General features: G+C 43.0%; 1 protein-coding gene across 1 annotated transcript in view; it reads right to left on the minus strand.

The window, feature by feature from the left end:
- The window catches only part of CRHR1 (corticotropin releasing hormone receptor 1), a 160,033-nt gene that overhangs the window by 95,383 nt on the left and 49,428 nt on the right, over positions 1 to 15,222 (minus strand). Inside the window, exon 2 of the mRNA XM_060780989.2 lies at positions 10,984 to 11,068. Within this exon, the coding sequence (XP_060636972.1) occupies positions 10,984 to 11,068 (85 nt within the window). The remainder of the gene's footprint in view (positions 1 to 10,983; positions 11,069 to 15,222) is intronic.

Consider the following 15,222-nt stretch of genomic DNA (forward strand, 5'->3'; position numbering starts at 1 on the left):
TAACAGAACCAGCAATTCTAGCAGTAACATCCATTAACAAAACAACAATTATTATAGGCAAAACAACCATAAAACCAATAAAAGCGATAAAACTAATACAAACCATTTCTCCTCGTTGACGGTCAGCGTTTCACAATCTCATAGTTCACATTCCAATGCCACAATTCTCATTCCTTTCAGTCCTATCCATCTGGTTGTCCATATCTAATTGTCAGATTGCCCAAAGGCAATCAATTTCAATGAGAGGGACCTTTTTAAAAGGCAGAAACAACTGTGTGTGTTATTACCCCATATATATTGATTGGCACAAGCCATCAGATATTAGGAAAGATGTGGTTTATCTAAACTTGTACTAAAATCCAATACTCCGGATGGGCCCCAGCTACACTCTTTGTATCTATCTTGCAGTGGCACCAGAGCAGAGTTCAGATGGTCCTGTGAGGACGAAACCATCTTACCATTGCTATCCCTATCATTAGGTACCTTTAAATGACATCAGTGATTCCCTCTTCTTCTCCCTGGTCATAAGGGCACCTTTGCCAATGTCATCAAAGATGTCCAGCAACATCCAAGACAACCCTGGAGCTCTGTAGCAATCTTATGTAGTGACCTAGGGTGTCAGGGCCGTAGCCAGAAAATTTTTTTGGGGAGGGTTGACAATTTGGGGGGGGGTGAAAATTTCAGGGGGGGGGGGTTTGAAAATTTTGGGGAGGGTTGAAATTTTCGGGGGAGGGGGTGGAAACCTGCCTCCTAGCTCACGCTGAAGCAAAGAGCACAGCAGGGGGCAGAGCAACCTTCAATAGCCTAACGATGGGATTAAATCAGACTTGGCACACAGAACTCCCATGACCAACAGAAAATATGGGAAGGGTTTGTTGGGCATTGCTCTTGGGTTTTGAAGTTGTAGTTCACCTACATTAAGAGAGCACAGTGGACTCAAACAATGATGGATTTGGACCATGAATATTCCATATACCCAAATATGAACACAGATGGAGTTTGAGGGAAATAGACCTTGACATTTGGGGGTCATAGTTGCTGGGATTTATAGTTCACCTACAATCAAAAAGCATTCTGAACCCCACCAACTTCCCACATGGAACCCCTATGACCAACAGAAAATGTTTTCTGATGGTCTTTGGCGACCCCTCTAACAACCCCTCATGACCTCCCCAGTGGTCCCGACCCCAGGTTGAGAAATGCTGCTATAGAGACTGAGGTCTTGTTTATCACAAAACCCATATAGACATACTTTCAAAGGAAGGGGCCTTTGAGGGTTTTCTAAAAAGCTTCCTGGCTTTCAAAGTCATGCCAAGAGAAGGCTTATCTACTGCCAGATAAGGAAGCGGCAGTGACAGGAACAAGCGGAAGAGAGTTACACATGCATGCTAAAAAAATCTTCCACATCCATTCATCCCAGTCCTCAGATGTGTGTTATGTGCAGTGTTGCTTGGGATGCATGCTGTTGAGAGCATGAATTTCTACTACATGAACCTGCCAAACAGATGGTTGAGTGCGGGGGAACTTGGAAAGAAAAGTATATTTAGAAGGGGAGGCCCACGTTAAGAAAAAGCAAGTGATAGACAGTAAATGTATGCTGTATAAAATAAAGAGTAAAACAGGGGATGATCCTATGTTGCAAGCGGGGCTTTGACTGTTAAGTTCAGGGAGGTTATAAATAGAGAATCAGTAGGCTAAAAGAAAGGAAATGGAGACATATGGAGGGAAAAGATGGGAGTTAACATTTCTCAACATATCATAATTATAGTAGCCAATTAGCCTTTTTTCTCCCCCCTCAAATCGCAAGAGACCCTGCTGTGTGTTTTGAATCCTGCATCAGAGAAGCAACTATGAAGCTGCTAATCCTTGAAAGTTACGTTCATACAAGGCTGTTATAGTAAGATGGAAGAGGGTCACCAGTGGAAAACTGGATTTGCTGTTTGCTTGCACAATGTTTTCCTTTCCGTCCAACCCATAGTATAATACAAGGAGCAGGAGCATGCCACCAAAAAGAATCAATTTGTTTGCCGGGTCACAATATCTGGATATAGGGATCAGGTGAATATCTTTGGGGTCCACTGTAGCTATGAAAACCAGATCAGGTAAGGATGGCTACCTAGAGGGATTGAACTGATTTTGGCCTGATTGAATGGTCTGGACTCTGTCCCATCAAAATGATGGGATAGGAGTTGGCAGTTTAGTTGCTCATGACGAGTCACAGATTTTGTGGCCCGTATAAGCTTCTTTTAATCGTGTCAGAAGCAACTTGAGAAACTGCAAGTCACTTCTGGGTTTAAGGAACTCCAGTTATTAATCTGGCTGCCGCATGTTGACCAATTGGAGTTTCCGGGCCATCTTCAAGGGAAGCCCCACGTAGAGTGCATTGCAATAATCCAGCCTAGAGGTAACTAATAGGCCTGGGTAACAACGGAAAAATTTGTTTCTAAAATTGATTCGTTTTTTGGGGTTTTTTGCGTTTCGATATTTAAAAGAATTCCGATTTTTTTTTAAAAAGTTCGATATTTACGAAATTTTGTAAATGGTAAAAAAATTACAAAACAATAACGAAACAATAACGAATCGATTCGTTAATGGCGGACGCGACCGCGCAATACACTAAAAAACCTCCAAATGGGACAGGAGGAACTTCTGAAGCTTCCCTCTCCCTCTGTTGTTGACTGTTGGTGTGATATTATAATTTTTTTCACTAATTAAACAAAAAACAACTATAAAACTTGCCCCAGACATGCGGAAATAATAACGAAACGACCTCAAACCAATAACAAAACGAATACATAACGAAATACGAAGCATTTACGAAACGAATTGAAAAATTCGTTTCGTTTTTAAGCTGCTCCAGAATGGTTCGTTATCGCTTCGTTAACAAAAAAATAACGAATTTTTAACTAATTACGAATTAACGAAACGAAACCGCCCAGCCCTAGTAACTAAGGCATGGACCATCGTGGTCAAGTCAGACTCCACGAGGTATGGTCGCAGCTGGTGCACAAGTTTTAATTGTGCATAGGCCCTTTCAGCCACCACTGAAACCTAAGCATCAAGTGTCAGCGCTGAATCTAGGAGGACCCCCAAGCTGAATCTAGGAGGACCCCCTGTGCCTTCAGGGGGAGAGTGACCCCTGAACTAGCTTGTTTCATCAAGCCCCTAAAACAGCCAACGGTGTGGTTCAAAAGCAGAAGAGTCATTTTGTAACTCAAGGAATAAAGCAATATGTTTGGTATAGTAAAGGTAAAAGTTTTTTTCCCTGACATTAAGTCCAGTCATGTCCAACTCTGGGGGGTGGTGCTCATCTCCATTTCTAAGCCGAAGAGCCGGTGTTCTCCGTAGACATCTCCAGGGACATGTGACCAGCATAACTGCATGGAGCCCCATTACCCTCCCGCCGGAGCGGTGCCTATTGATCTACTCACATTTGCATGTTTTCGAACTGCTATATTGGCAGAAGCTGGGGCTAACAGAGGGAGCTCACCCCACTCCCCGGATTCAAACTGCCAACCTTTTGGTCAGCAAGTTCAGCAGCTCAGTGGTTTGATCCACTGAGTTATTGCATAGGCTTTTCTATACAATACCCCACTTCATTGATCCATGAAAGTTTAATTGAGGCCTTTCACATTGCACAGTTAAAGCACTATGATTCCACATTAAATGTCATCGACTTAGCAAATCACAGTACCAAGTCTGATTTTGAAATGTCTATTTACAATTCTCAGTCCGGCTGTAGTCATATAATTTGCTAAGTTGATGGTTTAAAGAACAACTTTTCTCCAGTCTGACTTTAAAAAAAGAATTTAGAGTATCATCATGCAAAAGTGCCATTTCAGTAATGCACTGAAGCATTATAGCGCTATTACTTTTAACAAGAAACGGTAATAGAAGAGAACATATTATTTGAGATGTTTCTGAATGAAAAAGGAGCCCATTCAAGGGTGAGAATTAAATGTTGCAGCTGGTGCCAGGTAGTCAAAAAACACAGGATATATCTTTGTCATTTACTACTTCAGATGAGAAATAAATCTTAAGGCATAATATACATTCTGAGAGGCACATGGTTTTCTGTGATATCTAAGGACCCTTCCAGGCAAGCCCTATATCCCACGATCTGATCCCAGGTTTTCTGTTTATCCCAGATTATTGGGCAGTGCGGACTCATATAATCCAGGTTAAAGTAGAAAACCTGGGATCAGATCCTGGCATATAGGGCCCGTCTGGAAGGGCCGTAGGATAAGATTGGGAGGCATATTTCCCATGTGCCAACTAAGAAAAGATGCAAGATACAACGTGATTTTGAATGCTACAGCACAGTGTCTGCCTTTCATGCAACTGTGTTGGTACAATGGCATCACCTCAAGATGTGCAGTGCATCCTGATCACCTTTCAAGATTCTGCAGGTATTGTGGCCAAAAGACCTATGACAAGAAAGGTCATGCTCCCACCTTTGAAACATTACAGGAATCTGGAGGAGTCTAGTGGCAGGCGGAAGGTGGGCAGAACAGGTTCAGTGAAAAACATATGCCATTCTATTCTGATACAGAATACAAAAACATTATCAAAACGTTGAATTGTGTTCCTATATACTGCATTTATTAAAGGTAAAGGTCTTCCCCTGACATTAAATCCAGTCGTGTCCGACTCTGGGGGTTGGTGCTCATCTCCATTTCTAAGCCAAAGAGCCGACGTTGTCCGTAGACACCTCCAAGGTCATGTGGCCAGCATGACCGCGTGGAGCACCGTTGCATTCCCACTGGAGTGGTACATATTGATCTACTCACATTTGCATGCTTTTGAACTGCTAGGTTGGCGGAAGCTGGGGCTAACAACGGGAGCTCACCCCACTCCCTGGATTCGAACCGCCAACCTTTCGGTCAGCAAGCTCAGCAGCTCAGCGGTTTAACCCACTGCGCCACAGGGGAGTCCTCAAGCTCCTGACATTAAACTCCTCCAGATTCCTGTAATGTTTTGAAGGTGATGGATGACATTTCTTGCTATAGATCTCTTGGCACAATACCCGCAGAATCTTGAAAGGTGACCAGGATCCACTGCAGAGCTTGAGGTTTATTACACACTTTGAAATATAGCTCCACTAAATATGCCTATGATGACCAGAAGATTATAGGAGGTATATTCCAAAAATATTTGTTCTGATATAACACAAACAAACACAAGCCCAACATGAGCCATGACTTAAATCAAAGGAGTAGTAGTTTGATGAGGCACCAGCACTCTTTGGCAGAGAAGACTAAAGACCTTATAAAACTACAGCTCCCAGGATCCCATAGTATTGAACCGTGGCAGTTAAAAGTTGTATCAAACTGCATCAATTCTATAGTGTTGGTAAAGGTAAAGGTTTCCCCTGACATTAAGTCCAGTTGTGTCTGACTCTGGGGGTTGGTGCTCATCTCCATTTCTAAACCAAAGAGCCGGCGTTGTCCATAGACACCTCCAAAGTCAGCATGACTACCTGGAGCGCTGTTACCTTTCCGCCGGAGCAGTACCTATAGATCCACTCACATTTGCATGTTTTCGAACTGCTAGGTTGGCCGAAGCTGGAACTAACAGTAGGAGCTCACACCACTCCTCGGATTCGAACCTGCGATCTTTCGATCAGCAAGTTCAGAAGCTCAGCGGTTTAACCCACTGCACCACCAGGGGCTTCTATAAGTTTAGAGCCCCCCAAGTCTTTAATCTTTACACAAAATATTCCAAGAATGCAATCTAATTGCCTTCTGACCAGAACACATTGGGAATCTCTTATTTTCCACCGCCTATCTAACCTAGACTGCCAATAAGTCCCTTCTGGCTTTCAACCCCCTTACGTATAATCTGAATCTGAATTCCTTCATGCTAGAACACTTGCAAAATTGTTTGGTATGATTTAATAGTGTAACAAATGTAATTCACACAACGCAATAACCATGGCAAGGACGGCCTGTTAATTAGGCAGGAAATTATCTTACAAGTTCATTAATATGAATTAATGGGTGACATTTAAACACCATGTTGCAGCTCGGGAGGAAGATTGCTTAACCATCATTGTTCTAGCTTAAAGATGTCACAAATAAATTGGTCTGGTGTGGTGCAGAGCAAGGGCAAGACCTCTGTAGCCTCAAACATCGACTGCAGCACTTTGATAGAGTATAGGATTGCCAGTTGAAATAAGGGACAGGGTTGAGAAAGAGAGGGAATTTCAGCAGGTATTCTTTGCATGTCACTGGCAATTCTAAGGAAAGAACCAACTTCAAGGCTAGAAGGAAGCTGTAGTTTTCCTATGGCAAAGGCTGCTTAATTTTCCAGCCACCACATCACAGTATCACAATGTCATCAAAATTTGATGCACACAACAGAGCGTGGAAAGAAAGGGATCTACTATTTAGTTAACCTTGCAAGAAGAAGGCGAGCCTGGGAAATTACTAGCATAACAGGAGAGACCAGGATAGTGGAGATATCATATCTTGCCTGGCACGATCAAGGGGGGAAAAGTTTGCTGCTGCAACAAGGTTTTCTAATGTGTGCAAGTGGCTTATAGAATATTTATTAATTTATTTACTGTATTTATATACCACCTTTCTCACTCCTGGGGGGACTCAAGACCATTTACAACATTTTTTGTGTGTTAGGAGCGACTTGAGAAATTGCAAGTCGCTTCTGGTGTGAGAGGATTGGCCATCCACATTATCTGCTTTGAACTGGATTATATGATTCCACACTGCCATATAATCCAAACAAGATAATCTGGATTTTATATAGCAGTGTCAATGCAGCCTCTATTTCCCTCTTTTTCTCCCACTTTGTATTCATTTTACTTCTGGCTGGATCAACCCTGCTATATAATCCAGAGTATAAAAGAAGATGATTGTCTGCTTTCAACTGTATTATATGAGTCTATGTTGCCAAATAATCCAGTGCAAAGCAGATAATCTGGATTTTATATGGCAGTGTAGATCCAGCCATAGTTGCTGAAACCTGAGGCTGGATTTACACTGCCCTATTTTTCAGGATCTCATCCCTGATTGTCTCCTTATCCCAGATTATCAGGCAGTGTAGACTCAGGGTCCTTCCACACAGCTATATAACGCAGAATATTAAGGAAGATAATTCATAATAGCTGCTTTGAACTGGGTTCTCTGAGTCCACTCTGTCATAGAATCATAGAATCATAGAATCAAAGAGTTGGAAGAGACCTCATGGGCCATCCAGTCCAACCCCCTGCCAAGAAGCAGGAATATTGCATTCAAATCACCCCTGACAAATGGCCATCCAGCCTCTGCTTAAAAGCTTCCAAAGAAGGAGCCTCCACCACACTCCGGGGCAGAGAGTTCCACTGCTGAACGGCTCTCACAGTCAGGAAGTTCTTCCTAATGTTCAGATGGAATCTCCTCTCTTGTAGTTTGAAGCCATTGTTCCGCGTCCTAGTCTCCAAGGAAGCAGAGAACAAGCTTGCTCCCTCCTCCCTGTGGCTTCCTCTCACATATTTATACATGGCTATCATATCTCCTCTCAGCCTTCTCTTCTTCAGGCTAAACATGCCCAGTTCCCTAAGCCGCTCCTCATAGGGCTTGTTCTCCAGACCCTTGATCATTTTAGTCGCCCTCCTCTGGACACATTCCAGCTTGTCAATATCTCTCTTGAATTGTGGTGCCCAGAATTGAACACAATATTCCAGATGTGGTCTAACCAAGGCAGAATAGAGGGGTAGCATTACTTCCCTAGATCTAGACACTATGCTCCTATTGATGCAGGCCAAAATCCCATTGGCTTTTTTTGCTGCCACATCACATTGTTGGCTCATGTTTAACTTGTTGTCCACGAGGACTCCAAGATCTTTTTCACACGTACTGCTCTCGAGCCAGGCGTCCCCCATTCTGTATCTTTGCATTTCATTTTTTCTGCCAAAGTGGAGTATCTTGCATTTGTCACTGTTGAACTTCATTTTGTTAGTTTTGGCCCATCTCTCTAATCTGTCAAGATCGTTTTGAATTCTGCTCCTGTCCTCTGGACTATTGGCTATCCCTCCCAATTTGGTGTCGTCTGCAAACTTGATGATCATGCCTTCTAGCCCTTCATCTAAGTCATTAATAAAGATGTTGAACAGGACCGGGCCCAGGACGGAACCCTGCGGCACTCCACTTGTCACTTCTTTCCAAGATGAAGAGGAAGCATTAGTGAGCACTCTCTGTGTTCGTCCACTTAACCAATTACAGATCCACCTCACCGTAGTTTTGCCTAGCCCACATTGGACTAGTTTCCTTGCCAGAAGGTCATGGGGGACCTTGTCGAAGGCCTTACTGAAATCCAGGTACGCTACATCCACGGCATTCCCCGCATCTACCCAGCTTGTAGCTCTATCGAAGAAAGAGATCAGATTAGTCTGGCATGACTTGTTTTTGATAAATCCATGTTGACTATTAGCGATGACTGCATTTGTTTCTAAGTGTTTGCAGACCGCTTCCTTAACAATCTTTTCCAGAATCTTGCCCGGTATCGACGTGAGGCTGACCGGACGGTAGTTGTTTGGGTCGTCCTTTTTTCCCTTCTTGAAGATTGGGACCACATTGGCCCTCCTCCAATCTGCTGGAACTTCTCCCGTTCTCCAAGAACTCTCAAAGATGGTTGCCAATGGTTCCGAAATGACTTCCGCTAGTTCCTTCAGTACTCTTGGGTGTAGTTGATCTGGCCCTGGGGACTTGAACTCATTAAGAGCGGCCAGGTATTCCTGGACTACTTGTTTCCCAATTTGGGGTTGGATGTCCTCCAATCCCTCATCCACTCCATCTTGCTGAGGTTGAAGACTCTCTTTTTGTGAGAAGACCGAGGCAAAGAAGGCATTAAGTAGTTCTGCCTTTTCCCTGTCCCCTGTCAGCATTGCCCCATCTTCTCCTCGAAGAGGTCCTATCGCCTCCTTGTTTTTCCTTTTTCTACTGACATAAGAATAGAAGCCCTTTTTATTGTTTTTAATGTCCCTGGCAAGTCTGAGCTCGTTTTTTACTTTAGCTTTGCGGACCTTTTCCCTACAGGTGTTGGCTATTTGTTTGAATTCTTCTTTGGTGATTTCTCCCTTTTTCCACTTCTTGTGCATGTCTCTTTTGTGTCTTAGCACAGTTAGAAGTTCTTTGGACATCCATTCTGGCTTCTTTGCACTTGTCCTATTTTTTCTCTTTGTTGGCACGGTTTGCAATTGCGCCTTGAGTATTTCACTCTTGAGAAATTCCCATCCATCCGTAGCTCCCTTGTCTTTTAGTATCTGTGTCCACGGAATGCTGCTCAGCGTTTCCTTCATTTTTTGGAAATCAGCTCTCCTAAAGTCCAAAATGCGGGTTTGACTTGTCTTAGTTTCGGGCTTCCTTTGTACCTCAAATTGCAGGAGCACATGGTCACTTGCCCCTAAGGATCCTACCACTTCGACCGCATCGATCAGGTCCTCCGCATTTGTTAGGATGAGATCAAGAGTAGCCAATCCCCTTGTTGCCTCTTCTACCTTTTGGACCATGAAATTGTCTGCAAGGCAAGCGAGGAATTTGTTGGACCTTGTACTCTTGGCCGAGTTTGTTTTCCAGCAAATATCGGGATAGTTGAAATCGCCCATGACTACTACATCTCTTTTCTGTGCCTGTTTGGTCAACTGTTGGCAGAAGACTTCATCAAGATCTTCCTCCTGGCTTGGGGGTCTGTAGTAGATGCCTACAACGACATCTTTTTGAGTCCCAGTTCCCTTGATTCTTATCCAGATGATTTCAAGCTGGTTTCCCAGATTGCTGTCTTGAATTTCTTCTGCAGCATAAGAGTTTTTGACATATAAGGCTACTCCGCCTCCTCTCCCCTTTGTTCGGTTTCTATGAAAGAGGTTATACCCCTCAATATCTACATTCCAGCGATAGGAGTCATCACACCAGGTTTCAGTGATGGCTATGATATCATATTTGTGGTGTAGTGCTAGAAGTTGGAGTTCGTCTTGTTTATTTCCCATGCTCTGTGCATTAGTGTAAAGACATGTGAGCACCTGGGATCTTCCCTTGAGCTGTTTAATTGGGATTATTGTGCTTTTGGTACTTGGTCCTTGTTGTGTTTGTGCAGCCCTCCGTTTAGCCTTCTGGCGATTCCCAGACATTATGGGTAAAGTAGTGTTCGCAAGGCTGTTGTCCCCCTCCCCCGGTGGACCTAGTTTAAAGTGCGTCTAATGAGGTTTGCGAGTCTGTGAGCAAAAAGGTGTTTTCCTACTTGTGTGAGATGCACCCCATCCCTTGCCAGTAGGCCATCCTCCTGGAATAGCAGGCCATGGTCGAGGAAGCCAAAGCGTTCCTCCTGACACCATTTTCTAAGCCAGTCATTGACCTGTACTATTTTTCTGGCTCTTGTGGGTCCGTGTCTTACAACAGGGAGGAGGGATGAAAAGACCTGTCATATTATCCAGTTCAATGTCGATTTTATACAGCTGTGTAGAAGGGGCCTCACATAATCCAGTTCAAAGCAGATAATCTGGGATCATGTTCTTGGATAGTGTAGATCCAGCCTGAGTTCACATTGCAGAAATGTACTCAACTTTGAAGTGGGGAAAGGTGAGGAGAAGGCATTTTTCCCTTCCCAGAAGATTTAGGCCAAAGCAAACTGCTGCAGCCTCTTCTAGTTTATATGCCCTAGCTTTCAGCTGTGAGATATTGGAGTGTATGGAATATTTTATATTCCTTCCTCCCTCTGATTGTTCTCCTACATTTGGCAGTAGAACTATCCACTACTTAAGTGCCATTGCTGTACCTCTCTTTGCCAACAGGTAGGAATATTTGGCAGTCAAATCTAATGTTCTCTGAAGTCCAACCACTAATTGCAAAATTTAGAGAGCAAGTCAGTGGTCTCCAAGGCTTCAGCAATCACTTGCTTTCTTTGCATAGCTTGTTTTCACATATGGCTGTCCGTCCATAAAGCAGGACGGCAAGGCAGCCAGCCAGAGTCAAGAAATGTGAACACACTTACCAGTGATGTTGGTGATAGAGGACAGGTTCTCACAGCGTTCATCCTGAATGGAAGCTGCAGCCAGGTTGATCCAGAAGAAAATAAGCTGTGTATGAAGGAGAGGAAAGAAGCTGTAAAACTGTAAAGAGGGAATGGGCTATATCCCCCCTCTTCTCTTACCATCTCATCACATTGAAAGGGAAAAGCATAAACTCTGGCTGGCTCTACACTTTAGAATTAAGGCAGTTTGACACCACTTTAACTGCCAAAGCTCAATGCTCACTCCTGGGAGTTGTCGTTTGATGATACACACCACATTCTCCGACAGAGAAAGCTTAAGATCTTGTAAAACTACAGCTCCCATAATTCCATAGCATTGAGCTATGGCAGTAAAAGTGGTGTCAAATAGCATGTATTCTTCAGTGCACATACAACCTAATTCTCTCAAAAGTTCTTGCTTACCCTCTCTCATATGACACTTCAGATGACAGACCAAAAGATGACTGATTTTTAAAGGTTGAGTAGATAACGTCATCGTCATCATCATCATCGTCGTCGTCATCATTATCACCATCACCATCACCATCATTATAATCAAGAACTGCCTGAATATTATGCAAAAAGTGGATGCTAGAAACAATATCATACGATAGCTGACTGGCACAATCTGGGAATCGCAACCAGACACAGTGAAGACATCTGCCCTTGCGCTTTGCTCCTCTGTTGCTGAGTATGCATTCCCAGTGTGGAACACATCTCAGCACACTAAAACAGTGGATGTGGCTCTTAATGTGACATGCCACATTATCACGGGATGTCTGTGCCCTACAGCACTGGAGAAATTACATGGTTTAACCGGTATTGCACCACCTGACATCCGCCGGGAAGCAGCAACCAATAGTGAGAGGACCAAGGCAGTGACATCTCCGGCCCATCTCCTTTTTGGGTATCAACCAGCATGCCAATGACCAGGCCCGTAGCCAGGATTTCGTTTCGGGGGGGGGGGGGGGCTAAAAAATTTTCGGGGGGCGTTCGGGGGGGGGGCTGAGTTTCGGGGGGGGGCTGAGTCTGAGTGGAAAGAGGGTCTAGCCTAGCAAACCTTTTGTATCATTACCCCAATACCCCCATGCATATGGGATATATTGAGTATGGTGATCAGATCATGATATGAATAAACATAACAGTTTAAATAATGCACCAGTAAGGCCTTTTCGCGAACCACCATGAGAATTTGGGGGGGGGGGTGAAGCCCCTCAAGCCCCCCCCCCCCCCCCCCCCCCCCCAGCTACATGCCTACCAATGACTTAAATCAAGAAATAGTTTTCTGAGATCTACAGAGACACTCGCTGGAACACCTAAGCAAACAAGAGTCCAAAAGTGGCAGGCTCAAACCCAGAACTTCAATCAATGACTGATATCAAATGAGAGACTCCCTCCTGGACACACAGAAGACTGGGCGACTAGGAAGGTGCTGAACAGACTGTGCTCTGGCACCACGAGATGCAGAGCCAACCTTAAGAAATGGGACTACAAAGTGAAGTCTATGACATGCAAGTGTGGAGAGGAGCAAACCACAGACCACCTACTACAATGCAACCTGAGCCTTGCCACATGCACAGTGGAGGACCTTCTTATAGCAACACCAGAGGCACAACTACTGGTCAAAGGAAAGCCAAGTTTGCAAACTGTGTGTGTTTTTAAATACAACTGTTTGGTTTGCTTCTAACACAATAAATAAATAAAATAATTATAATCATCATAATCATCCTCTTTTCCCCAATACTGAGGAATAATTTTACAAATTATTACAGTAAAAATTTATTAAAAACATCATATACTCATACACACTCACACACTGTCTCATACATTAAATATTGCAGTTATAGATTTCTAATCTAGCTAGGGTGCATCTCCACTGTAGAATTAATGCAGTTTGACCCTACCTTGACTGCCATGACTCAACGATGTGGAATCCTGGGAGTTGTTTGGTGAGACACTGGCACTATTTGGCAGAGAAGGCTAAAGGCCATGCAAAACTTCCATGTTTCCCTAGCATTTAATTATGGAAGTAAAAGTGAAGTCAAACTGCATTAATTTTGCAGTGTAGATGCACCCCTAGAGTTACAGATCTACAATTGCTCCATACTCCATAAACTGATGTAAGTTTACTATTAGACTATGTAAATACCCTCTAGCAGCCCATCTTAACAGTGACCAGCTAGATAAGGCAAAGGATATCTGTTCACAATTCGTTTTAGCCTGGAGTGATGAGTTGGAAGGGGTTTAGAAGCATCCTTGCATCATGTTTGGCAACTTCTTCCTATATGGCTGCTGGATGCTAAGGTATGCTGCGAAGTGTATGAAACTGAGCATAACTAAGTGCCCAATGTAGAATATTGGTGATCTATATGTCATTTTCAAAACAATTAAACAGTCTATAGATTTATACCCATTTAAAATTCATTAAAGGACACAATAGAGAAAAATCAACAGAGCAGCACATTAAATGTCCATTGTAGTCAATTCCTAAAAGCCTGATTGCAATAGGAAATACTTTATTTTCTGGCAGAAGAAGAGCAAGGAAGGGAAACAAGGATTGGTTGCACTATTTTTACAGAATTTGAGAAAGTTATTTTTATCACCTCTTCCAGAACAGTAGCAAATGTTTTAGAAAGCAGGATTGTCAAAAAGCCGAAGAAGAAAAATCACAATATTTGCTAAAAAATGGGTCATTCAAAGGTTGAATAGGGCATTTCCATTTTTAATAAAATGTAACATTTCTGGAGGTGAATTGTATGTAAAGAGTTGAGTTGCTTTAGGGTTGTTGGCGTGCTTTGATCAGTTTGGCAGGCATTGTACAACAAGACTCGAAGGTTATCATTTGTCAAGTACCATCAAAAACGAAGAAATATAACTGCATGTCATCTATCAACTATTTGTCAAATATCATCCTATCAGGGAGTGAAATTAAATGTCATGAGATATCAATACAGATGGGGTTTGTACCTTGGTCGGGCGAGTGATGGGTTTACTGTCCCATTTGAATGGAAAAAAATGAATCACCCTGCCTAAGGATGCTTTTATAAATAAGTTTTTAAAATGTGTGACACAAGACTTTATAACCTGAAAAGCCAGAGCTTATTTAAACAGGTGGCAGCTTAACATACAATACAAAAATAAAATGAACTTTGCTGCATAACAAATCAACCTAGTGACTTTTCCAACCTAGTGACTTTCAGAGGAGTTGTACTCCAACTCCCATCATCTCCAGCAAGCATGAGAAAAGCTTAAGTGTTGTTTTTTTAAATGGTGGGGATGGAAATATGCTTAAGGGCCTGAGAGTTTTTACTCCAGGAAAAGATGCCCACATTAAGTAGGTTGCATAGTAAAAGTAAAGGTAAATGTTTTCCCTTGACATTAAGTCTAGTCGTGTCCGACTCTGCAGGGGTGGTGCTCATCTCCATTTCTAAGCCGAAGAGCCGGCGTTGTCTGTAAACATCTCCTAGGTCATGTGGTCGGTATGACTGCATGGAGTGCCTATTGATCTACTCATCTTTGTATGTTTTCGAACTGCTAGGTTGACTGAAACTAACAGCAGGAGCTCACCCCGCTTCCTGGATTTGAACCACCAACCTTTCAGTCAGTAAGTTCAGCAGCTCAGCAGTTTAACCTGCTGTGCCACCACAGCCCATGGTAGGTTGCATAATAAATGCAAATGCACAATAGATGGACAGTTGTTGAGTGTAGGGGAAAAGCATAGCCAGAAACTGGGTTGTTGTAGGTTTTTCCGGGTTATATGGCCATGTTCTAGAGGCATTTTCTCCTGACGTTTCGCCTGCATCTATGGCAAGCATCCTCAGAGGTAGTGAGGTGAGTCAGAAAGCTTAAAAAATCAAAACACTCTGAATAGACAAGTAACAAAAAGTCGTCTGTTTACTAAAAGTTATCAATCCTTTCTTTTCTACATAACCAAACGATCTTGGCTGGAATCCTTTGGCATGGTAAACATACGTTACCTGAATACTAGAAGCATTTAGAAAAACATTTAATGTTTTGTGAAGATGCATAGCAGAACCATTAGAAAGAGTGCAGAGATATGCATGAGCACTTCCAATGTGCCAGTATCCCAAGTCACAATGATCCTGATGTGCCTTTGTTACATCATACATCAGTCACTTTACTGGGGGTGGATCTACACTGCCATATAATCCAGATTATTGAATCAGATAATCCAGATTATCAATTTTGGATTATATGAGT

The sequence above is a fragment of the Anolis sagrei genome, chromosome 6 (genome assembly GCF_037176765.1).
Source record: "Anolis sagrei isolate rAnoSag1 chromosome 6, rAnoSag1.mat, whole genome shotgun sequence".
NCBI lineage: Eukaryota > Metazoa > Chordata > Lepidosauria > Squamata > Dactyloidae > Anolis > Anolis sagrei.